Below are 27,538 nucleotides of genomic sequence, written 5' to 3'. Positions count from 1 at the left end.
ATAAATGACATAGAGAACAAAAAAACAATAGAGAGGATAAATATCACCAAAAGTTGGTTCTTTGAGAAGAACAAGATTGACAAGCCCCTAGCTAGACTGACAAAATCAAAAAGAGAGAAGACCCATATAAACAAAATAATGAATGAAAAAGGTGACATAACTGCAGATCCTGAAGAAATCAAAAAAATTATAAGAGGATACTATGAACAACTGTAAGGCAACAAACTGGATAATGTAGAGGAAATGGACAAATTCCTGGAAACATATGAACAACCTAGGCTGACCAGAGAAGAAATAGAAGACCTCAACCAACCCATCACAATCAAAGCGATCCAATCAGTCATCAAAAATCTTCCCACAAATAAATGTCCAGGGCCAGATGGCTTCACAGGAGAATTCTACCAAACTTTCCAGAAAGAACTGACACAAATCTTACTCAAACTCTTTCAAAACATTGAAGAAAATGGAACACTACCTCACTCATTTTATGAAGCTAACATCAATCTAATACCAAAACCAGGCAAAGATGCTACAAAAAAGGAAAACTACCGGCCAATCTCCCTAATGAATATAGATGCAAAAATCCTCAACAAAATACTTGCAAATCGAATCCAAAGACACATTAAAAAAATCATACACCATGACCAAGTGGAGTCCATTCCAGGCATGCAAGGATGGTTCAACATAAGAAAATCAATCAATGTATTACAACACATTAACAAGTCAAAAGGGAAAAATCAATTGATCATCTCAATAGATGCTGAAAAAGCATTTGACAAAATCCAACATCCCTTTTTGATAAAAACACTTCAAAAGGTAGGAATTGAAGGAAACTTCCTCAACATGATAAAGAGCATATATGAAAAAACCCACAGCCAGCATAGTACTCAATGGTGAGAGACTGAAAGCCTTCCCTCTAAGATCAGGAACAAGACAAGGATGCCCGCTGTCACCACTGTTATTCAACATTGTGCTGGAAGTGCTAGCCAGGGCAATCCGGCAAGACAAAGAAATAAAAGGCATCCAAATTGGAAAAGAAGAAGTAAAACTGTCATTGTTTGCAGATGATATGATCTTATATCTAGAAAACCCTGAGAAATCGACGATACAGCTACTAGAGCTAATAAACAAATTTAGCAAAGTAGCGGGATACAAGGTTAATGCACATAAGTCAGTAATGTTTCTATATGCTAGAAATGAACAAACTGAAGAGACACTCAAGAAAAAGATACCATTTTCAATAGCAACTAAAAAATCAAGTACCTAGGAATAAACTTAACCAAAGATGTAAAAGACCTATACAAAGAAAACTACATAACTCTACTAAAAGAAATAGAAGGGGACCTTAAAAGATGGAAAAATATTCCATGTTCATGGATAGGAAGACTAAATGTCATTAAGATGTCAATTCTACCCAAACTCATCTACAGATTCAATGCAATCCCAATCAAAATTCCAACAACCTACTTTGCAGACTTGGAAAAGCTAGTTATCAAATTTATTTGGAAAGGGAAGATGCCTTGAATTGCTAAAGACACTCTAAAAAAGAAAAACGAAGTGGGAGGACTTACACTCCCTGACTTTGAAGCTTATTATAAAGCCACAGTTGTCAAAACAGCATGGTACTGGCACAAAGATAGACATATAGATCAATGGAATCGAATTGAGAATTCAGAGATAGACCCTCAGATCTATGGCCGACTCATCTTTGATAAGGCCCCCAAAGTCACTGAACTGAGTCATAATGGTCTTTTCAACAAATGGGGCTGGGAGAGTTGGATATCCATATCCAAAAGAATGAAAGAGGACCCCTACCTCACCCCCTACACAAAAATTAACTCAAAATGGACCAAAGATCTCAATATAAAAGAAAGTACCATAAAACTCCTAGAAGATAATGTAGGAAAACATCTTCAAGACCTTGTATTAGGCGGCCACTTCCTAGACTTTACACCCAAAGCACAAGCAACAAAAGAGAAAATAGATAAATGGGAACTCCTCAAGCTTAGAAGTTTTTGCACCTCAAAGGAATTTCTCAAAAAGGTAAAGAGGCAGCCAACTCAATGGGAAAAAATTTTTGGAAACCATGTATCTGACAAAAGACTGATATCTTGCATATACAAAGAAATCCTACAACTCAATGACAATAGTACAGACAGCCCAATTATAAAATGGGCAAAAGATATGAAAAGACAGTTCTCTGAAGAGGAAATACAAATGGCCAAGAAACACATGAAAAAATGTTCAGCTTCACTAGCTATTAGAGAGATGCAAATTAAGACCACAATGAGATACCATCTAACACCGGTTAGAATGGCTGCCATTAATCAAACAGGAAACTACAAATGCTGGAGGGGATGTGGAGAAATTGGAACTCTTATTCATTGTTGGTGGGACTGTATAATGGTTCAGCCACTCTGGAAGTCAGTCTGGCAGTTCCTTAGAAAACTAGATATAGAGTTACCATTCGATCCAGCGATTGCACTTCTCGGTATATACCCGGAAGATCGGAAAGCAGTGACACGAACAGATATCTGCACGCCAACGTTCATAGCAGCATTATTCACAATTGCCAAGAGATGGAAACAACCCAAATGTCCTTCAACAGATGAGTGGATAAATAAAATGTGGTATATACACACGATGGAATACTACGCGGCAGTAAGAAGGAACGATCTCGTGAAACATATGACAACATGGATGAACCTTGAAGACATAATGCTGAGCGAAATAAGCCAGGCACAAAAAGAGAAATATTATATGCTACCACTAATGTGAACTTTGAAAAATGTAAAACAAATGGTTTATAATGTAGAATGTAGGGGAACTAGCAATAGAGAGCAATTAAGGAAGGGGGAACAATAATCCAAGAAGAACAGATAAGCTATTTAACGTTCTGGGGATGCCCAGGAATGACTATGGTCTGTTAATTTCTGATGGATATAGTAGGAACAAGTTCACAGAAATGTTGCTATATTAGGTAACTTTCTTGGGGTAAAGTAGGAAGATGTTGGAAGTTAAGCAGTTATCTTAGGTTAGTTGTCTTTTTCTTACTCCCTTGTTATGGTCTCTTTGAAATGTTCTTTTATTGTATGTTTGTTTTCTTTTTAACTTTTTTTTTCATACAGTTGATTTAAAAAAGAAGGGAAAGTTAAAAAAAAAAAAAAAAAGAAAAACAAGGAAAAAAAAAAGATGTAGTGCCCCCTTGAGGAGCCTGTGGAGAATGCAGGGGTATTCACCTACCCCACCTCCATGGTTGCTAGCATGACCACAGACATAGGGGACTGGTGGTTTGATGGGTTGAGCCCTCTACCATAAGTTTTACCCTTGGGAAGACGGTTGCTGCAAAGGAGAGGCTAGGCCTCCCTATGGTTGTGCCTAAGAGCCTCCTCCTGAATGCCTCTTTGTTGCTCAGATGTGGCCCTCTCTCTCTAGCTAAGCCAACTTGAAAGGTGAAATCACTGCCCTCCCCCCTACGTGGGATCAGACACCCAGGGGAGTGAATCTCCCTGGCAACGTGGAATACGACTCCTGGGGAGGAATGTAGACCTGGCATCGTGGGACGGAGAACATCTTCTTGACCAAAAGGGGGATGTGAAAGGAAATGAAATAAGCTTCAGTGGCAGAGAGATTCCAAAAGGAGCCGAGAGGTCACTCTGGTGGGCACTCTTACGCACACTTTAGACAACCCTTTTTAGGTTCTAAAGAATTGGGGTAGCTGGTGGTGGATACCTGAAACTATCAAACTACAACCCAGAACCCATGAATCTCGAAGACAGTTGTATAAAAATGTAGCTTATGAGGGGTGACAATGGGATTGGGAAAGCCATAAGGACCACACTCCACTTTGTCTAGTTTATGGATGGATGAGTAGAAAAATAGGGGAAGGAAACAAACAGACAAAGGTACCCAGTGTTCTTTTTTACTTCAATTGCTCTTTTTCACTCTAATTATTATTCTTGTTATTTTTGTGTGTGTGCTAATGAAGGTGTCAGGGATTGATTTGGGTGATGAATGTACCACTATGTAATGGTACTGTAAACAATCGAAAGTACGATTTGTTTTGTATGACTGCGTGGTATGTGAATATATCTCAATAAAATGAAGATTAAAAAAATAAATAAATAGAAGATACAAGTGCTGGAGAAGATATGGAGAAAGAGATATACCTAGTCACTGTTGGTAGGGAAGTAAATTGTGTAGCCCCTCTGGAGGGCAGTGTGGTGGTTCCACAGGAGGCTAAGTATAGAGTTGACATATGATCCTGCAACCCCGTTATTAGGTATATCCTTGGAAGAACTGAAAGCAGGTAAACGAATAGACATTTGCACACTGGTGTTTATGGTAGCATTATTCACAAATGCGAATGGATGGAGGTGGCCCAATTATTCATCAACTGATGAACGGAAGGGCAAACTGTGGTGTGTGTATATATGTGTGTGTGTGTGTATATATATATATATTTATATGTGATGGAATATTGAGCAGCTGCACTAAGTAATGAAGCTGTGAGGTATGCAACTAAGTTAATAAACCTTGAGGACATCATGTTGAGTGAAATAAGCTAAAAACTAAAGGACAAATATTTTATGGTCTCACTAATATAAACTAACTATAATGAGCAAACTCTGAGAATTGAACTTGAGAGCATAGGTTATCAGTGGATAGAAAGTGGGCAGACATTGGGCGATATATGATTAAGGAGTACAGAATGTTCAATAAGACTTATTGTAAAGGTTCCTTGATTGTAAGCTCTTCCAGAAGTCACATTTATTCCTGAGTTTTAACTGTCATTTCTAAATTCTGGGATGCTGGGTTCTTCCAGGTTAGTTCCCTGGAACTTTAGGTATCTCTGTGACAAGAGTCAACTCTAAGAGTTAGAGTTCTGAAGCTCTGAAAGTCAGCATTACTCCACACAGTAACTGCTAAAGAAGTTGAAATAGAGATCAGACTTCAATTAGAGATAAGAATGAAGCAGATCTGATTAGGAATAAGGTAAATCAGAATACAGGGTAAGGATAATATTGTCTGTATTTTAAAACTTCAACTTCAGTGTGAGACTAAAGGAAGAGATGTTTATTTTTATACAAAACTTAGTTTCTGTAGCACACTAATTTAACCTGCCTGGTCAGTTTATGTAAACAACATAATTACATGGAACCTAGAATAGGGAATGAGATCTTATTATTCTGTACAGGTTTATGTAATACCCTGATATATTCTAGAGTATTTGGGGCAGAAAATTAAAAAAGAGGTATTTGCAAAATCCCCTTAAGGGACTGGGGAAAAATGTGGAACTATTAAACATCCCCACCTGGGGAATTCCTGATATTCTCTCAAGCATTAGGGACTCCTAATTTAATAAATCAAGCCCTTGAACTCGAGGCTTGCCCTTGTGAACCTTACATCTGCAATATACTTACAATTATGCCTAAAAGTCACCCCCAGAGAACCTCATTTGTTGTTCACATGTGGCCTCTCTCTCTATGATAACTCCAAATAAACTCACTACCCTCCCCACCACATGGGATATGACTCCTAGGGGTGTAAGTCTCCCTGGCTACACAGGACATAACTCCTAGGAATGAGCTTGGCCCAGACGTCATGGGATTAAGAATGTCTTCTTGAAAAAAGGGGGAAAAGAAATGGAACAAAATAAAGTTTCAGTGACTAAGAGTTAAGAGGTAATCCTGGAGGTTACTTTTATGCAAGCTTCAGCTAGATACTGCAAATTGCCACAGTATGCCAAGCCCCAACCAACAGTATTCCTAAGAACCCTAAAGAGTACCCTGGGCTCTATCTAAGACTATACAAAAGTTTTACTCATTACGTTTATTTTTTAGAAACTTAAGATCTCCAGATTGTTCCTCTGCCAGATAAGCCCTGAAACCCAGAGTACCAGTCTCTCCAAGAACATAAACCAGTTTCATTCCTCTACCCCATAAGGTTGACACCCTTTTCCAGCATGAAGTTATATGGTCATTGCCCTGATATCCATGAAGATTGAGAGAATGATCAGAGGGAGAAGGTGTTAACTGAGAAATTATGATTTAACAAATAATTATGACTACTGACTCATTATACAGATATTTCTTTTTAGTTTCTAGTGTATTAGAATAGCCAGAAGGAAATAAATGAAATTGCTGAACTGTAATCCAGTAGCATTGATTTTTGATAGTGATTGTATAACTATATAGCTTTTATTGTGTGACTGTGTGATTATAAAACCTTGTGACTAACATTCTCTTTATCCAGTGTATGGGTAGATGAGTAATAAAATAAAACATGCATGAAAAAAATCATATAAGGAAAGAAAAGTGATAGGAACATCTCAATAGATGTATAAAAATTATTTGACAATATCCAACCTCCATTACTTGTAATTACTCTCAGAAAACTAGGAGTGGAAGGAACCTTTGTTGGTCTGCATCTATGAAAAAGAGCATTGTTCTGGTTTTCTAAGGCTGCCATTATGCAAAATACCAGAAATGGATTGGCTTTTATAAAAGAGGTTTATTCAGTTACAAATTTATAGATCTAAGGCCATAAAAGTGTCCAATCTAAGGCATCAACAAGATGATACCTTTACTGAAGAATGGCTGATGGCATCCAGGACACCTCTCAGCTGGGAAGGCATGTGGCTGGCATCTGCTGTTCCTTTGCTCCGAGGTTGTTTCAAAATGGCTTTCTCCAAAATGTCTCTGGGCATCTGTCTTCACTGCTCTCTCTCAGCTCCTGTGTGTCCTTGCTTCTTTCTCCCAGAGTGAATCTTTCTAAGTGTCTGGGGGTCCTCTGGGACAATCTCTGGGCTTCATCTCTTAGCTTAGCATATCCAAACGTCCTTCTGTCTGCATCTCCAAGCATCTCCAAGTATCAGCAAGCATCTGGGTCTGTGTCAGCTCTTAGCTTCTCTCTTAAATACTCAAGTGAACTAATCAATAGTTTATATAGGTGAGGCCACACCTCCATGGAAATAATCTAATCAAAAGTATCACCCACAGTTGGGTCAGCCACATCTCCATGGAAACACTCAATCAAAAGTTTCCACCCTAATCAAAAGACTAATAAATCTGCCCCCACAAGATTACAGTAAAGAACATGGCTTTTCTGGGGGACATAATACATCCAAAGTGGCACAAGCATCTATGAAAAACCTACAGATATCATACTTAATGGTGAAAGAATGAATTCTTTCCATATAAGATCAGTAACAAGTCAAGAATATCCTTTCTCACTCCTTCTATTCAGCATTATACTGGAGGTTCTGATCAGACTGATTACACAAGGAAAAGCAATAAAGGGCACTCAAATTGGAAAGGAAGAAGTAAAATTCTCTACTTGCAGATGACCCTCTCATACATAGAAAATCTGATGGAATCTACACAAAAGCTTCTAGTACTAATAACTGAGTTTAGCAAAGTTGCAAACTGCATCATTAATATATAAAAAGAAATTTTTATTTCTATACACTGGTAATGAAAAATTGTAAATTAAAAATTCAAAAAACTATTTAAAATAGCATACAAAAATACTCGGTACCTAGGGATAAATTTGACAAAAGATATGCAAGGCCTGTAATCTAAAACCAGAAAGTACTGATTAGAGAAATTAAAGAAAATTTACATAGAGATTTTTTTTTTTTTTTGGATACTAGACGTTTATTACATATAATTTACATGTATTTTCTCTTATTCTGTGGATTGTCTATTCACTTTCTTGATATTGTCCTTTGATGCACAGAAGTCCACTGCCTTTTTTAAAATCAAGTTTCACTGGAATACAGCAATGCTGATTCCCTTGCATACTGTCTATGGCTGCTTTTGCACTACAACGGCAGAGCTGAGTAGTTGCAAGAAATTGTATGATGTGTAAAGCCTAAAATACTCATTAAAATTTTGCCAGCCCATCTTAGAGCATATAAAGGGGCACTTGTAAGGCAATGATGTGCTGAGCACATGTCTACATCTAGCAATCCTCTGGAAGAGCTCTCTAGTTTGAGCACTGTAATTTTTCATTATAAAAAGCATTAAAAAAAAAATTAAAGTCCTAACCATTTTTACTTATTCAGCAAAACTATTAACCATCAACTTATAGATACTTTCAGTTAGTCTTTTAGAGTACCCAGGTGATGTTGGGAAAGGGGGGAGGGCACTCCTTTTCTTTATTTCATTTCTCTCTCACAGGAGAGTACACGAAAGGTACAGAACAATATCTTCCACATGTGGCGGTACTACAACTTTGCCCGGATGAGGAAAATGGCTGATTTTTTTCTTCTCCAATCAAACTATAATTATGTAAACTGGTGGTCAACAGCCCAGAGCTTTGTCATTGTTCTTTCTGGGATCCTGCAGCTATATTTCTTGAAGCGTCTCTTCAATGCTCCAACAATTACAGATAAAAGGAAGCCAACATGTTAAGCTAGGAGGATTACAAAACCCTGCCTCTTTTTTGGAGCAGAAACAAACAAATTAGCTTTACAAATTACTGGAAAATTAATTTCTCATATTCGAGTTTTAGTCTATTGCCCTCACCTACAAAGGCACAATGGCAATAAAGACAATGCACAAGTTTTGAGTTTGGCTATTTCTAAAGTATGCACTAAATGCTATCATCAAAATGCTGATCACCGTTTAGCATTATTTGAAGGTTAACCTTAGGAAAGAGAAGAGTTAAAAAAGATGGGACAAAATCAAAGATGGGACAAAATCTAGTTAGAGCTTGCACATAAAAATAGAAGTTGGTAGAGTGCCATTTTGTACTTGAAAAAGGTTTTTAGAGGCGTTTTCTTTGCAATGAAAAATAACCAGCATATTTATCAAATAAATTGTTCTGTTTTACAATACAGGTAATTTTTGGTATTTGGGTATATAAAATGCTTCTTTTAAAAATACATTTTAATCTAAAACTTATTTTTAAAATGAGGCATGGGAAAGGAAAAAGGAGCTGAATAATTATTTCAGGATTTCTGACTAGCACTTTTTGTCCAATCTGGCCAGAGAAGTAAAAGTTCATAAGAGAAATTATGTTTTATGAAATCAAGATGATGAAAAAAACATTTCCACTTGGGATCATACAAGAAAAAGATCAAGAAAGCAGCTCATAAAAACCAAGATAACATAACCAATTGTACTGATAAGACCCTACTCTTATGAACAGAAATACCCAAGAATGTGCAATATAAAAATAATTCTTAACATTTATTGAACAATCATCATTCATCACGATACTGTGCTAAATGCTTTACAATCATGGAACTCTAACTCTAAAAACCATTCTTAGGTAAACAATAAAGGCTGTTTTTGCACAGAAGTAGAAAATGAGCTTAAAAATCTGAATGATTCATCCCATTTTATCTCAGGCCATAAAACTGGTAAATGGCAGAACTGAGGCTTGAATCCAGGGTTTTTTTTCCCCCCCCTGCATCACAAAGCACTTACCATTTTAAAAAAGAGCAGAACTGCTCTTGAATTTTAGCTAAATCTCATCTGTAAAACCCCAGATATGGCCTAGTGTTCACAAACAGCAATATCCTTTTTTTTTTTACAATATTAAAAAAAAAAACAAAGAAAACCCATCATGTAATCATAAGTTTGGAAAGCAAGGTGTTATCACAGATAACAATAGTAAGCTATTCTCATCCTAAGTTCCAAAGATTTAGAACATGTTACTCAGAACAAGAAGCCCTCTGATTCAAATATGAAACACGGCATTCTACTTAGTCATAAACACAAACTCCACTTTTGGCTATTTCTGTATAGTAAGAATCCAGCCCGCATTCGTCAGTGATAGAGAAAACATGAAACTAAGAAGTCCCTGAAAAGTGGAAAAAACTCATGGTTGAACCTACACAGACACAGGAAACAAATCTAGGCCTTTCCATATAGCCATAAGTCCTTGTGATGACTCCATTTTAAGTCAACGTTTCTTCATGTCGCACATATTCCCCAATGTCTGCTTGATGAAATACCACAATCGCCATGGGATCTACTTTCCTGCAGTCTTGTGTAGACTTTGCTGCCACCCCAAAACCCAAAGGGATGTCTGCCATGGAGTACACCACCACTCCCTGGTACTGAGAAGTATTTTCAGTAATTCGACCCAGACCAGATTTCAACACGTGGTTCCCATACAGGAAAGACTGCTCTGCTCCAGGCTTTACCCAGACTTTATACTTGGCATAGGGCGCAAGATAATCCAGAGCTGTGATGTGCAAACGGAACTTGTGGGTCTTAGTGAATTTCCCGAAGCAGGTTCCCAACGATAACAGCTTCTCACCGGAAATGTTAGCGGCCAACTTCAGGATCTTCTCACTCACGTAATACACCCGGTCGTTGTGCAGCCTGAAACAGTACGTGCCGTCGGGCCTATCGACGAGCAGCTGAAGGTTGTCCCCGATGTATTTTGCAATCTTCTCGAACATTACACGGGTCTCCTCTTCAGTCAGAGGCCGCATTTTTTTCGCTCGGCAGGAAACGAGATCCTCGTGCTTCAGTTGCCGGAAGCGGAAGTCCTACATAGAGATTTATACCTTAATATTGGGTCAAAAGACTCAGTATTGTTAAGATGTCAATTCTCTCCAAATTGATCTATAGATTTGACAAAATTCCTTTCAAATTCCCAGCAAGATTTTTGGTGGAAATTGACAAGTTGATTCTAAAATTCATATGAAATGCAAACAATGCAGAATAGTCAAAAAAAAAAAAAACTTTAAAAAAGAACACAGTTGGAGGGCTAATAATTCCTGATTTAAGACTTAATATTAAGCTATAGAATGATCAAGACAGCATGGTATTTGTGGCAAAATAGACAAATACATCAATGGAACAGAATAGAAGGTCCAGAAATAAATTCATACATATATGGACAGTTTTTGAAAAAGGAATTCATTGGAAAAAGAATAACCTTCTCAATAAATAGTGCTGGAGCTACTGGAAAGCTATGTGCAAAAAAGAACTTGGATTCATGGTTTGTACCATATACAAAAATTAACTCAAAATGAATCATAGGCCTAAATATAAAAACAAAACCGGAAGGTCGGAGGCGGGGCAAGATGGCAGACTGGTGAGCTGTATGTTTTAGTTACTCCTCCAGGAAAGTAGGTAAAAAGCCAGGAACTGCGTGGACTGGACACCACAGAGCAATCTGTCTTTGGGCATACTTCATACAACACTCATGAAAACGTGGATCTGCTGAGATCACCGAAATCTGTAAGTTTTTGCGGCCAGGGGACCCGCGCCCCTCCCTGCCAGGCTCAGTCCCGGGGGAGGAGGGGCTGTCAGCTCCAGGAAGGAGAAGGGAGAATTGCAGTGGCTGCTCTCATCGGAAACTCATTCTACTGATTCAAACTCCAACCATAGATAGACTGAGGCCAGACACCAGAGACTCTGAGAGCAGCCAGCCCAGCAGAGAGGAGACGGGCATAGAAGGAAAACAACACGAGAAGCTCCAAAGTAAAAGCAGAGGATTTTTGGAGTTCTGGTGAACACAGAAAGGGGAAGGGCGGAGATCAGGCCTTGAGGCGCATATGCAAATCCCTAAGCAAGGCTGATCTCTCTGCCCAGGGCACCTTTCCTTAATGGCCCTGGTTGCTTTGTCTATTAGCATTTCAATAACCCATTAGATCTCTGAGGAGGGCCGTTTTTTTTTTTTTTTTTTTTTTTAAATCCTTTTTGCTTTTTCTAAAACAATTACTCTAAGAAGCTCAATACAGAAAGCTTCAAAGAATTGAAATTTGGGCACGTCAAGTCAAGAGCAGAAATAAGAGAGCTCTGAGACAAAAGGCAATAATCCAGTGGCTGAGAAAATTCACTAAACAACACAACTTCCCAAGAAAAGGGGGGTGTCCGCTCACAGCCACCATCCTGGTGGACAGGAAACACTCCTGCCCATCGCCAGCCCCATAGCCCAGAGCTGCCCCAGACAACCCAGTGTGACGGAAGTGCTTCAAATAACAGGCACACACCACAAAACTGGGCGTGGACATTAGCCTTCCCTGCAACCTCAGCTGAATGTCCCAGAGCTGGGAAGGGGGAGCAGTGTGAATTAACAGAGCCCCATTCAGCCATCATTTGAGCAGACTGGGAGCCTCCCAACACAGCCCAGCAGCCCAGAACTGCCCTGGGGGGACGGCACTCACCTGTGACATAGCACAGTCATCCCTCAACAGAGGACCCGGGGTGCACAGCCTGGAAGAGGGGCCCACTTGCAAGTCTCAGGAGCCATACGCCAATACCAAAGTCTTGTGGGTCAGTGGCAGAGACAAACTGTGGCAGGACTGAACTGAAGGATTAGACTATTGCAGTAGCTTTAAAACTCTAGGATCATCAGGGAGATTTGATTGTTAGGGCCACCCCCCCTCCCCGACTGCCCAGAAACACGCCCCACATACAGGGCAGGCAACACCAACTACACACGCAAGCTTGGGACACCAATTGGGCCCCACAAGACTCACTCCCCCACTCACCAAAAAGGCTAAGCAGGGGAGATCTGGCTTGTGGAGAACAGGTGGCTCGTGGACGCCACCTGCTGGTTAGTTAGAGAAAGTGTACTCCACGAAGCTGTAGATCTGATAAATTAGAGATAAGGACTTCAACTGGTCTACAAACCCTAAAAGAACCCTATCAAGGACAGCAAATGCCACGAGGCCAAAAACAACAGAAAATTATAAAGCATATGAAAAAACCAGACGATATGGATAACCCAAGCCCAAGCACCCAAATCAAAAGACCAGAAGAGACACACCTAGAGCAGCTACTCAAAGAACTAAAGATGAACAATGAGACCCTAGTACGGGATATGAAGGAAATCAAGAAGACCCTAGAAGAGCATAAAGAAGACATTGCAAGACTAAATAAAAAAATGGACGATCTTATGGAAATTAAAGAAACTGTTGACCAAATTAAAAAGATTCTGGACACTCATAGTACAAGACTAGAGGAAGTTGAACAACGAATCAGTGACCTGGAAGATGACAGAATGGAAAATGAAAGCATAAAAGAAAGAATGGGGAAAAAAATTGAAAAAACTCGAAATGGACCTCAGGGATATGATAGATAATATGAAGCGTCCGAATATAAGACTCATTGGTGTCCCAGAAGGGGAAGAAAAGGGTAAAGGTCTAGGAAGAGTATTCAAAGAAATTGTTGGGGAAAACTTCCCAAATCTTCTAAACAACATAAATACACAAATCATAAATGCTCAGCGAACTCCAAATAGAATAAATCCAAAAAAACCCACTCCGAGACATATACTGATCACACTGTCAAACATAGAAGAGAAGGAGCAAGTTCTGAAAGCAGCAAGAGAAAAGCAATTCACCACATACAAAGGAAACAACATAAGACTAAGTAGTGACTACTCAGCAGCCACCATGGAGGCGAGAAGGCAATGGCACGATATATTTAAAATTCTGAGAGAGAGGAATTTCCAGCCAAGAATACTTTATCCAGCAAAGCTCTCCTTCAAATTTGAGGGAGAGCTTAAATTTTTCACAGACAAAGAAATGCTGAGAGAATTTGCTAACAAGAGACCTGCCCTACTGGAGATACTAAAGGGAGCCCTACAGACAGAGAAACAAAGACAGGACAGAGAGACTTGGAGAAAGGTTCAGTACTAAAGAGATTCGGTATGGGTACAATAAAGGATATTAATAGAGAGAGGGAAAAATATGGCAAACATAATCCAAAGGATAAGATGGCCGATTCAAGAAATGCCTTCACGGTTTTAACGTTGAATGTAAATGGATTAAACTCCCCAATTAAAAGATATAGATTCGCAGAATGCATCAAAAAAAATGAACCATCAATATGTTGCATACAAGAGACTCATCTTAGACACAGGGACACAAAGAAATTGAAAGTCAAAGGATGGAAAAAAATATTTCATGCAAGCTACAGCCAAAAGAAAGCAGGTGTAGCAATATTAATCTCAGATAAAATAGACTTCAAATGCAGGGATGTTTTGAGAGACAAAGAAGGCCACTACATACTAATAAAAGGGGCAATTCAGCAAGAAGAAATAACAATCGTAAATGTCTATGCACCCAATCAAGGTGCCACAAAATACATGAGAGAAACATTGGCAAAACTAAAGGCAGCAATTGATGTTTCCACAATAATTGTGGGAGACTTCAACACATCACTCTCTCCTATAGATAGATCAACCAGACAGAAGACCAATAAGGAAATTGAAAACCTAAACAATCTGATTCAATGCAATCCCAATCAAAATTCCAACAACCTACTTTGCAGACTTGGAAAAGCTAGTTATCAAATTTATTTGGAAAGGGAAGATGCCTCGAATTGCTAAAGACACTCTAAAAAAGAAAAACGAAGTGGGAGGACTTACACTCCCTGACTTTGAAGCTTATTATAAAGCCACAGTTGCCAAGACAGCATGGTACTGGCACAAAGATAGACATATAGATCAATGGAATCGAATTGAGAATTCAGAGATAGACCCTCAGATCTATGGCCGACTGATCTTTGATAAGGCCCCCAAAGTCACCGAACTGAGCCATAATGGTCTTTTCAACAAATGGGGCTGGGAGAGTTGGATATCCATATCCAAAAGAATGAAAGAGGACCCCTACCTCACCCCCTACACAAAAATTAACTCAAAATGGACCAAAGATCTCAATATAAAAGAAAGTACCATAAAACTCCTAGAAGATAATGTAGGAAAACATCTTCAAGACCTTGTATTAGGAGGCCACTTCCTAGACTTTACAACCCAAAGCACAAGCAACAAAAGAGAAAATAGATAAATGGGAACTCCTCAAGCTTAGAAGTTTCTGCACCTCAAAGGAATTTCTCAAAAAGGTAAAGAGGCAGCCAACTCAATGGGAAAAAATTTTTGGAAACCATGTATCTGACAAAAGACTGATATCTTGCATATACAAAGAAATCCTACAACTCAATGACAATAGTACAGACAGCCCAATTATAAAATGGGCAAAAGATATGAAAAGACAGTTCTCTGAAGAGGAAATACAAATGACCAAGAAACACATGAAAAAATGTTCAGCTTCACTAGCTATTAGAGAGATGCAAATTAAGACCACAATGAGATACCATCTAACACCGGTTAGAATGGCTGCCATTAAACAAACAGGAAACTACAAATGCTGGAGGGGATGTGGAGAAATTGGAACTCTTATTCATTGTTGGTGGGACTGTATAATGGTTCAGCCACTCTGGAAGTCAGTCTGGCAGTTCCTTAGAAAACTAGATATAGAGCTACCATTCGATCCAGCGATTGCACTCCTCGGTATATACCCGGAAGATCGGAAAGCAGTGACACGAACAGATATCTGCACGCCAATGTTCATAGCAGCATTATTCACAATTGCCAAGAGATGGAAACAACCCAAATGTCCTTCAACAGATGAGTGGATAAATAAAATGTGGTATATACACACGATGGAATACTACGCGGCAGTAAGAAGGAACGATCTGGTGAAACATATGACAACATGGATGAACCTTGAAGACATAATGCTGAGCGAAATAAGCCAGGCACAAAAAGAGAAATATTATATGCTACCACTAATGTGAACTTTGAAAAATGTAAAACAAATGGTTTATAATGTAGAATGTAGGGGAACTAGCAGTAGAGAGCAATTAAGGAAGGGGGGAACAATAATCCAAGAAGAACAGATAAGCTATTTAACGTTCTGGGGATGCCCAGAAATGACTATGGTCTGTTAATTTCTGATGGTTGTAGTAGGAACAAGTTCACTGAAATGTTGCTATATTATGTAACTTTCTTGGGGTAAAGTAGGAACATGTTGGAAGTTAAGCAGTTATCTTAGGTTAGTTGTCTTTTTCTTACTCCCTTGCTATGGTCTCTTTGAAATGCTCTTTTATTGTATGTTTGTTTTCTTTTTAACTTTTTTTTCATACAGGTGATTTGAAAAAAGAAGGGAAAGTTAAAAAAAAAAAAAAGAAGAAAGAAAAAAGACAAACAAGGGGAAAAAAAAAAAAAAAAAGATGTAGTGCCCCCTTGAGGAGCCTGTGGAGAATGCAGGGGTATTCGCCTACCCCACCTCCATGGTTGCTAACATGACCACAGACATAGGGGACTGGTGGTTTGATGGGTTGAGCCCTCTACCATAAGTTTTACCCTTGGGAAGACGGTTGCTGCAAAGGAGAGGCTAGGCCTCCCTGTATTTGTGCCTAAGAGTCTCCTCCTGAATGCCTCTTTGTTGCTCAGATGTGGCCCTCTCTCTCTGGCTAAGCCAACTTGAAAGGTGAAATCACTGCCCTCCCCCCTACGTGGGATCAGACACCCAGGGAAGTGAATCTCCCTGGCAACGTGGAATATGACTCCCAGGGAGGAATGTAGACCTGGCACCGTGGGACGGAGAACATCTTCTTGACCAAAAGGGGGATGTGAAAGGAAATGAAATAAGCTTCAGTGGCAGAGAGATTCCAAAAGGAGCCGAGAGGTCACTCTGGTGGGCACTCTTATGCACACTTTAGACAACCCTTTTTAGGTTCTAAAGAATTGGGGTAGCTGGTGGTGGATGCCTGGAACTGTCAGGCTACAGCCCAGAACCCATGAATCTCGAAGACAGTTGTATAAAAATGTAGCTTATGAGGGGTGACAATGGGATTGGGAAAGCCATAAGGACCAAACACCACTTTGTCTAGTTTATGGATGGATGTGTAGAAAAGTAGGGGAGGGAAACAGACAGACAAAGGTACCCAGTGTTCTTTTTTACTTCAATTGCTCTTTTTCACTCTAATTATTATTCTTGTTATTTTTGTGTGTGTGCTAATGAAGGTGTCAGGGATTGATTTAGGTGATGAATGTACAACTATGTAATGGTACTGTAAACAATCCAAAGTACAATTTGTTTTGTATGACTGCGTGGTGTGTGAATATATCTCAATAAAATGATGATTTAAAAAAAAAAAAAAAAAAAAAAAAAAAAAAAAAAAAACAAAACCGATAAAAGTCCTAGAAGAAAATATAGGAGAAAACCTTCATGACCTTTGGTTAGGCAATAATTTTTTACATATGAAACCAAAAGCACAATCCGTTAAAAAACAAATTGGATAAATTGGACTTCATGAAAATTAAAGAAAACTTTTGCTCTTTGAAAGACACTGTTAGGACAACTGAAATGACAATTTATTGACTGGCAGAAAATATTTGCAAAGCATGTGTCTGATAAAGGATTAGCATCCAGAATATATAAAGAACACTTAAAAACTCAATAAGAAAATAAACAACCTCATATAAAAAAGAGGCTCAACACCATTGGTCCTTAGGGAAATGCAAATTAAAAACACAATGAAATAATACTAAACACAAATTAGAATGGCTAAGATGAAAAAGAATGACCAATATCAAGTGTTTCCAAGGATGCTAATGAAATGGAATTCTCTTTCTCTGCTGGGGATTACATAAAACAGTTTGGTAGTTTCTTAAAAACTTAAACATACATTTATGAAATGATTCAGCCATTCCTCTCCTAGTTACTTACCCAAGAGAACAGAAACATATATCCATAGAAAGCCTTGTACATGAATGCTCACAGAATCTTTATTTGCAATAGCTAAAGCCTGAAAGCAATCCAAATGTCCCAACAGGTGAATGTATCAACAAACTGTGTTATATCCATATGGTGAAATACTACTCACCAAAAAAAGGAATGAATTATTGATACTCGCAATGACATGGATGAATCCCAAAATAATTATGCTCAATGGAGGGAGCCAGAAAAAAAGAATATATTACGTATGATTCAAAATAGATAAATTCAAAAAATGCAAACTAAAGTGGCATAAAGCAGACCAGTGATTGCCTGGAGACACAGTGGGGAGAAGTGGGAAGGAGCGGTTACCAAGGGCACATGGAAACTTTTGGGTATGTTTATTATCTTGAATGTGATGATGGTTTCATGGGTGTATATATTTGTCAAAACTTACAAAGTTGTACAATTTAAATATGTGCAATTTATTGAATGTCAATTACATTTCAAAAAAGCTTTTCTTAAAAAAACTGACCCACACAAATATGCCCAGCAGATGTTTGACAAAGATGCAACAGCAATTCAGCAGTGTGTTAGGAAGGGCTTAGATCTGAAAGATTCAGCCAATAAAGACCCACTGAGGCCTCTTGCCACTCACCTCTTTCTTTGCGAGAGTGCCTGCATGTTCCTCTCACTTGTGATCTTAATAAACTTTCTACCTGCTTTCTCAACCTGTGCTGTGCCCTTGAATTCTTTCTTGTGGCATGGCCAAGAACCTAGGAACCCAAATCCAGCAACATATTTTGGCAAGCCAGTCAGGAGACACTTCTCTCCGACCATCTGGACTGGTGAGTACTGGGAGGTTTGGCCACATGCTTTCACTTTTCTTCTCGCTTGGCTTCGGTGTCTAGGAATCTGGGGACTCTGATCTGTCTCCCCCAGGACATAATCTCGGTCTACTCTGAGTTCTACAGCTCCATTCTCAGAGATGGCAGGAGCCTGTCTCCATGCTGTGCAGATCCAAGGAGACTCAGAGTGGCATGTGATAATGCCCTTGAGACCTGACTGGGGCTTTCTCTCTGTGTCAAGCAGGAGTCCAGTGGAAGCCAAATCAGGTCCCCCCATGTATCAATTTATCAGAGAGGGCAAGCCAACCTCACGAATAGAACCATATGGTCACCTGTTTGCTAGAAGGCATAAAAAATACGTACCACCAAGCCAGTTAATTATAATAAGCTATGAAAAGTTACTCAGGAGAAAGAAAAACCTGGCCCTGTTCCATAGGTGGCTGGTAGAAAAACAAGTATACCAATGTCAGCCCAGACTCCCAGGAAGGTCAGATTTTGCTGGGCACCCATTTCATTAGCTAGTCTGCCCCTGACATTTGGAGAAAGTTGCAAAAGCTCTCCATGGGCCTGCAAACTCCCATTAATAACCTGTTAGAAACTGTCTTTTCTGTCTTTAAAAATGGGGACAAGGCCAAGGAGGAGAAGGCAATGAGAGGTAAGCAAAAGACCAGAGAACAGGCTCAGCTTATTGCAGTCACTGTTAAAAGTGCCCTGCCCCCCTTGAGTTGTGACTCCAAGCCTCAAGGGCCTTGCTTCAATTGTGGGTCAACAGGCCACTGGCAGAGAGAGTTCCAGAAACCTCAACAGAACCCTTGACCTCAGGACCCACTGGGGCCTTTCCCAAGTGCCACCAACTTGGGCAATGGGCTAGGAACTGCACCATCTCCCAAAGGGGAGGGCAGGACAGCCCCTCAAGCCCTGCTCACAGCAAGTGAAGAAAACTGAGGGTGCCTGAGGCCACATATGGCTCTGCTGAATTCACATCTGACCATCAACCTAGAGGAGGCTTGGGTGTCACCTGACATGGCAGGTAAGATTATTAATTTCTTAATTGACACTGGAGCCACTTACTCTGTCCTGAATTGCCACTCTGGACCTACCTCCACTCAGACTTACTTAGTTATGGGAGTTGACGGTAAAGCCAAAACTAAGACTTTCACTACCCTTCTCCTTTGTAATCTTGAAGACATTCTAGTGTCCCATCAATTTCTCATTCTCCCTGAAAGCTCTACCCCCCTTCTAAGGAGGGGTCTTCTTCACTTTCTGGGGGCCACCTTAAGACTAGTAAGCCCAGCTAGTGTTTACCCCCTTGTTTGCCCTGAGGCCCCTACTAGATCAAGTCCCCTCAGCATCGCAAAGGAGAATCTTAAGCAAATATACCATCAGTATAGGATGAAGGCATCCTGGGGTGAGCCCACTGAGTAGCCCCTGTTTGCATTCAGGTTCTCAGTACTAGATCTTAAAGAAGTATTTTTTTGTATCCCTCTTCATCCTGACTCTCAGTACCTATTTGCTTTTGAATGGCAGGGACTTAATAATAAGATTCTCATCCAGCTCACTTTAACAGTGCTGTCCCGAGGGTTTCATAATAGTCCCCATATCTTTAAGAATGCCTTAGCAGCAGACCTTACTGACCTCCAAATGCCTCAGAATACAGCCTCACAATATGTTAATTTTGGGAACTAACATTTTCCTAGTATGAAAGTAAATTTTGTTTGTCATAGGCATTGCTAATTACTAGCCCCGAATGGATATAGAAAGTTATAGAAAGTTTGTGGAAGTGAATTGTTTATGGTAATCAATGCTGACTAAAAATTTTAATATAGTTTAATTGAGATATGTTCACACACCCTACAGTCATCCACAGTGTACAATTATTCACAGCACCATCATACACTTGTGCATTTATCACCAGAATCAATTTTTGAACCTTTTCCTTACTCCAAAATAAAAATAAAAGCAAAAAAGAATACCCAAATCTTTCTATCTGCTCTATCCCACGCTATTCTTCATCTAATTTTTGTCCCCATTTTTCCACTTATCTGTCCATACACTGGATAAAGGGAGTGTGAGCCACAAGGTTTTCACAGTCACATAGTCACATTATGCAATCTACAAAGTTATACAATCGTCTTCAAGAATCAAGGTCACTGGGTTGCAGTTTGACAGCTTCACGAATTTCCCTCTAGCCATTCTAACACACTAAAGACTAAAAGGTGATATCTATATAGCGCATAAGAATACCCTCCAGAGTAACTTCTCGACTCCATTTGAAATCTCTCAGCCACTGGAACCTTATTTTGTTTCATCTCTCTTCCCCCTTTTGGTCAAGAAGATCCTCTCAATCCCACAGTGCTGGGTCCAGGCTCATCTCCAGGAGTCATTTCTCACGTTGCCAGGGGGATTCACACCTCTGGGAGTCACGTCCCACATAAGGGGAGGGTAGTGAGTTCACCTGCTCAGTGGGCTTAGAGAGAGAGGGGGGGCCACATCTGAGCAACAAAGAGGCTCTCTGGGAATGCTGACTAAAATCTGATAAGCTTATATATGGAGAATTTGTTCTTTCACCCTGTAAAAGTAAAGTGCTAAAATAGTTTAACATATTAAACATTATAATAATTTAAAAAGATTTTCTATCCTTCTGCTAAGCTAAATTGGTATAAGTGAAAATGTTATTCTTTTTTTAGAAACTGTATAAAAATTTGACAATGTTCTCACTGTACATGTTATATCCTGATACTGACCTGTATGATGTTATATTCTTAGAAAAAAATTACAGATCATAAAAACAACCAAATTTACTTGTCAGTTATACTACTTTGCTCTAAAGCTTCAAAAATTTGACATAGAACCTAGAATAAAGGATAAAATCTTAATCTGAAAATGAAAATATTTGCAGAGGCCCTCAGGAGACTAGAGAAAAACATAGAATTATTAAACTTTCTCACCTGGGGAATTCTTGCTATTCTCTTAAGCAATAGGGGCTCCCATTTTATTAAGTCAAGCCCTCAGTCTTGAGGCTTGCCCTTATGAAGCTTGTTACTGCAAAGGAGAGGCTAAGCCTACTTATAATTATTGCCTAAGAGTCACCCCCAGAAAACCTCTTTTGTTGCTCAGATGTAGTCCCTCTCTCTCTAAGCCCAACCCTGCAAATAAACTCACTACCATTGCCACTATTTGGGACATGACTTCCAGGGGTATAAGTATCCCTAGCAACATGAGACATGACTCTCAAATATGAGCTTCACCAAATATGTGTTGACCAATAAAGGGAAATAAAATTTCATTGGCTAAGAAATTTCAAATAGAGTCAAGAAGTCATTCTAAAAATTATTCTTATGCAAATTTCAGCCAGATACTAGAAACTGCTACAGTATGCCAAGCCCCAACCAACAGTGTTCCTAAAAATCCTGAACTCCATCTTGCTCCTGCTTCTGTTCAGACCATGTATACAATTTCTCACCCAGTTTGTTTCTTTCAGATTAGAAGCCTTTCACGACAAACTCCTCTTTGCCAGAGGTTGCACTCCTGTTTCCCATGCTCAACCAGGCACCCTCAATAACATAGCCAGAAACTTCTATGCTCCCACAAGTAGGCCCTGCAACCCATCGACAGCTTGAAGCAGCTACAGATGGACCATCAGCCCAAATTTCCTTAAGATTAAGGGAGTTAGGAATCTCTGAGGGGGAAATTGAGGCAGGGTTAGAATTAGGGTGGTGGCTGGCTGATGAGCAAAGGACAAATTCCAAGAAATGGTCAGGCAGCAAGGAGAAAGATATCTCTGAGAAGAACAGCAATGATCAGCACCTGGGGGCCAAACGATCTCACCTGATTGAGTTATCTATGCTAAAGTATCACAAAAGAGGTAGAAGGGTGGAGCCAGCCGACCCCACCTGAGTGAATGGTCTATCAGGCATCAACTAAGGAGAAAAAAGGGGAGGGTAGTAAAATAGTTAATAACAATTATAAAAGGAACAAAAATCTATAAAATCAGATTGCCCTATGGTGTCAGGACCTCTAGCCTCTAATCTCTTTCTTTGCAAGAGTGCCTGAATGTTCCTTACATGTGTGTTCTTAATAAGCTTTCTACCTGCTTTCTCAAAAAAAAAACAAAAAAAAAAAAACAAAAGACACACTGAGCCCTTTGTAGATTTAGATAGATTATTATTTACATAGTGACAGAAGAATAGCCAAAGGTGCCTGCTCCCCGTGGGCCTTGTCCCAAACACCAAAAAGTATGACACCAAAATAAAAGGGGCCAGATAATAATGCAATGTGAATTGTGGGACACCCCATTGCTGAGGAGCCAATTTCCAGACTGCAGTGAAGCAGTTTTATAATCTGCAGCTCTATTCCAAGTGGGGTGCAGCTGGAAGCCTCATACCTCATCAGAATCCAGGAGTCCATGAGAAACTGTGTCATGATGGCCTTCCAGAGGAAATAAAGAGGAGAATGGGAGATTGCCTTGAAGAAGTTCTTCACAGGCTTCCCATCCTCTTTGTTCTGAAAAACTGTAGTTCAAGCCTTTGTCACCAGGTTGCCATGACAGAAGTATTCCCCTACACATAAAAGCCTTTGACCTTGAGACTTGAACAGACTTCCCTGGGCAGAGATATTCCACATGTCCCTGTAGTCACTGCTAAAACAAAAGCAAACATCCTGTGTGGCAGGAGATGGGGAAGAACTGTGAAGCCTGTGCCTGACTGCTCTGGGCTATACCTGATTGTGCTGGTTTGAATCTATAATGTACCCCAGAAAAGACCATGTTCTTTTAATCCAATCTTGTGGGGGCAGACCTATTGTGGGTGGGACCTTTGATTAGGTTGTTTCCATGGAGATGGGACCCACTCAGTTTAAGGTGGGTCTTAATCCTTTACTGGAGTCCTTTAAGAGAGACAGAAATGCCCCAGGAGAAGCAAGCAAGGATCCACAGGAGCTGAGACAGAGCCCAGACACATTTTAGAGAAAACCACTGAAACCAGAAGCTAAACCCGGGAGAGAAGGCTCAGAAGAGTCAGCCATGTGCCTTCCCATGTGACAGAGGAACCTCAGATACCATCAGCCTTTTCTCAGAGAAGGTATCTACATTTTGATGCCTTAATTTGGACATTGTCCTGGCCTTAGAACTGTAAATTTGCAACCAAATAAATCCCCCATTGAAAAAGCCAATCCATTTCTGGTATATTGCATTCTGGTAGCTTTAGCAAACAAAAACATTGATGCAAAGATTTTTCTTGTTGCTTTTGCTCTGTATTCTTTGCTGTAATAAATTGTAGCCATGAGTAAATCCTGATATTGAGTCTTTTGAGTCCATCTGAGTGAATCATCATACCGGGGGGTGGGGGGGGGGGTGGTCATGGGACATCAGAAACATGGAGGAAAGATAGTTTTTTCAACAAATAGTGCTGGAACAATTGGACATCAATAGGCAAAAAAAGTAAACCCTGGCCTAAACCTCACACCTTATACAAAAATTAACTCAAAATGGGTCATGAATTTAAATATAAATCATAAAATTCTGTGAAAGACCCTCTCAAGAGGATGGCAAAGACATGCTACAGACTGAAAGAATGTATTTGCAAATTACATAACTAACAAAGGATTTGTATTCAGAATATATAAAGAACTCTCAAAAACTCAACTATAAGAAACCAACAATCCAATGCTAAAATGGGCAAAATACTTGAATGGACACTTCACCAAAGACAATATATCGATGACAAATGAACACATGAAAAGACTTCCAATACTGAGAGCCACTAGGGAAATGCAAAATAAAACAACAGTGGAATGGTACCATATGCCTATTTAAGTGACTAAAATTTAAAATACTGATAATATCAGGAAGATGGTGGAGTAGGAAACTCCAAGAATCAGTCCCTCCATCAGAACAACTATTATATAGGCAAAAACTGTCTGAATCAACTATTTCAAAAATCCAGAGTCCATGAGAACGCTATATAGCATCCAGAGAAGAGTGGGGTAAAGAGATTGGTAAATGACTGTAAATATTAGTAAATTGCTCTCTCTGCTTGGCGGTTACCAGGGCCCATCCACCACTATCATGGCAGGCAGCAGTGGGGTCTGGCCCTTGGTATAAATTTCTGGTGCCAGAAAAGGACATAAAAATCCACTTCCCCAAGATCTGCGGTAGACATGGGCCAATCACTGATCACAGTTTTGATTAGCTGCTTTGGATCATTGGGGCCTGAGCAGCTTTGAGTGTGGCCATTATTCCAAACCACCCTGGACAAAAGTGGCAGAGGAGACTTAAAGACAGTATGCTTCCTCAGAGCTGCAGAGGACAGGTGAAGGGCTGCATTTTTTGGGCAGATCAAGAAAGCATAGCTTTGGGGAGCTGTGGAAGAATCTCCTGTGCCCTTCTTGGATCCTCCCTCATCCCCTCTCCAGGGTAGTTAGGAGTCAGCCAGTGCTCCCTTTGTGGGTTCCTGGCCTTGTTCTGGCTGGGAAAGACTGACTTGAGAAACTCCTCTCCAGCATGCCCCATCACAGAATTTGTGCTCCAGGAAAATTAGCTTGCTTTCTTACACTAAAGCAGTGTAAGAAATGATTGAGGCAGAATGTCTGGGACAAAGGCTTATCTGCTTTAAGTCCCACAGTGGTACACGTGGGAGAGGGAGAAGATCTGTCTCCTAGGAAGTAGAGGGGGCATTCATACTCCTGTAAATGGGAACTCCTAGGCCACTAGCAAACATGAGCTCAGGGCAAGACATAGGCCCAGAAAAGACAGGGAGGATCCTGAACAGTGCATTCGTCTTGGACTAACCTTCCTGATGGAAGGGTTGACATTCAACAAAATCTCTGTTATATTGCCAGCTGGTTATAAGCTCAAGAAACAGACATTTCAGGGAATATATCCCAGAGTTAACATTAAGAAAAATTTTTAATGTACAGTGTGCAACAAAATATTGTAAGACAAACAAAGAAACAGGAAATGATGGCCCATCAAAAGGAAGAGGATAAAAGTCCAGAAACCACAATAAAGAAGACCAGACTGTAGACATACCGGAAAAAGACATTAAGAAATGATAGAAATGATCTTCAGTATGCTCAAGCTGATGAAGGAAAATACAGAGAAGGTGAGGATGTAAGAAATCAATGAATGAACGATATGGGAATCTCAACAAAGAAATGGAAATTTTAAAAAGGAACCAAACAAAACTACTGGAGTTGAAGGCCACAATAACTGGAATGAAAAATTTCCAGGAGTGTTTCAATAGCAGATTGGAGCTGGCAGAAGAAATAATCAACAAACTCCAAGAGAAGCCAATTGAAAGGAGTCAGACTGAGGAGCAGAAAGAAAAAAGAATTATAAAAAACAAAAATAGCCCAAGAAATTTCTGGGATACCACCAAGCATGCCAATATACCCATTATGGGAGTTCCAGAAGGAGAATAAAGAGAGAAAATGACAGAAGGAATATTCAAAGAAATAATGACCAAAAACTCCCCAAACTTAGCAAAAGAGGATAAACTTGAAGAAAAATATGACTTGTCACATACTGATCAAGCTGTTGAGTAAAAAGGACAAGGAGAGAGTTCTGAAAGCTGCAAGAGAAAAGCAACATGTTATCTATGTACAAAAGGGAGGGACAATTAGATTAAGTTCTGATTTTTCATCAGAAACCATGTAGGCAAGAAGGCAGTAGGTTGAAATAGTTAAAGTGCTGAAAGAAAACAATTGTCTATCAAGAATCTTATATCTGGTGAGACTCTCTTTCAAAAATGAGGGAGACAAATTCATAAGCTAAGCCATCAATCTTGAGGTTTACCCTTATGAAGTTTATCTCTGCAACAGCAAAGCTAAGCCTATGTATAACTATGCCTAAGAGTCACCCCTAGAGAACCTCTTTTCTTGCTCAGATGTGGCCTCTCTCTCTAAACCAACTCTGCAAATAAACTCACTACCCTCCCCCGCTTTGTGGGCCATGACTCCCAGGGGTGTAAGTCTCCCTGGCAATGCAGGAAATGATTCCCAGGGATGGCATTGGTATCGTAGGATTGAGAATACTGTCTTGACCAAAAGGGGGAAAAGAAATGGAACAAAATAAAATTTCAGTGGCTAAGAGATTCACATAAAGTCAAGAGTTCATTCTGGAGGTTACTCTTATGCAAGCTTTAGCCAGATATTGCAAATTGCCATAGTATGCCAGGCCCCAACAGTATTCCTGAAAACCCTGAAGAATACCCTGGGCTCTATCTAAGATTCAATAAATGTTTTACCTAGTAGGTTTATTTTTTCAGAAACTTAAGGCCTCCAGATTGTTCCTTTGCCAGATAAGCCCTGAAATCCAGAGGTACCAGTCTCTCCAAGAGCATCAACCAGTTTCATTCCTCAACCCCATAAAATCAAAACTGTTTTCCAGCACGAAGAAGTTAAAATGGTCATTGTCCAGATATCCCTGAAGATTCAGAGAATGATCAAATGAGCAGGAGGTGTAACTGAGAAATTATGATTTAACAAATGATTATGACTACTGACTCATTATATAGATATTTCCTTTTAGCTTCTAGTGTATTAGAATATTTAGAAGGAAATACCTGAAATTGTTGAGCTTTAATCCAGTAGCCCTGATCTTTGACAATGATTGTATAGCTATACAGAAATAAAAGGGGGGGGGGGAGATGAAGACATTCCCAGATAAACAAAAGCTTGAGGGAGTTCATCACTATAAGACATGATCTTCAAGAAATGCTAAAGGGACTTCTTCAGACTGAAAAGAAAGGACACTAGACAGTGTCCACTAGATAGTGGTTCAAAGGAGCATAAAGAAATAAAGACCTATGATAAAGATAATGATTGGGGTAATTATAAATGCAGTACTATTGTATTGTATTTTTTGGTATGTAACTACAATTCTTACTTCCTTCAGGTGCTAAAATGAAAATGTATAAAAATTAGTGATAAATCTATGGTTTTGGACATACAATATACAGATACAATTTGTAACAACCATAAAAAACTGTGTGGGGAGAGAAGGGTATAGGAACATTGTACGTATATGCTATTGAAGTCAAGTTGGTATCGAATCACATATGACTGTTATATATTGAGAATGTTAAATTTTAAGCCCATGGTAACCACAAGGAAAATATATGAAAAATATATCCAGACAGAAAAAAGAAAGCACTCAATATGGTACACTACAAAAAAATCACATAAACATGTCAGCAGGCATTAATGGAAGAAT

The 27,538-nt window shown here is 39.5% G+C and overlaps 1 protein-coding gene across 1 annotated transcript in view; it reads right to left on the bottom strand.

The window, feature by feature from the left end:
• Positions 1 to 7,656: 7,656 nt before the first annotated feature.
• LOC119523310 (60S ribosome subunit biogenesis protein NIP7 homolog) overlaps positions 7,657 to 27,538 on the bottom strand; it is a 167,834-nt gene continuing 147,952 nt past the window's right edge. The window contains exon 6 of the mRNA XM_037822076.1: positions 7,657 to 10,510. Within this exon, the coding sequence (XP_037678004.1) occupies positions 9,911 to 10,510 (600 nt within the window). The 3' untranslated portion in view covers positions 7,657 to 9,910. The remainder of the gene's footprint in view (positions 10,511 to 27,538) is intronic.

Source organism: Choloepus didactylus, chromosome X (assembly GCF_015220235.1).
Source record: "Choloepus didactylus isolate mChoDid1 chromosome X, mChoDid1.pri, whole genome shotgun sequence".
NCBI classification, from domain to species: domain Eukaryota; kingdom Metazoa; phylum Chordata; class Mammalia; order Pilosa; family Megalonychidae; genus Choloepus; species Choloepus didactylus.
The sequence above is the reverse complement of the archived record's forward strand: the minus strand, read 5'-3'. Positions and strand labels throughout refer to the sequence as shown.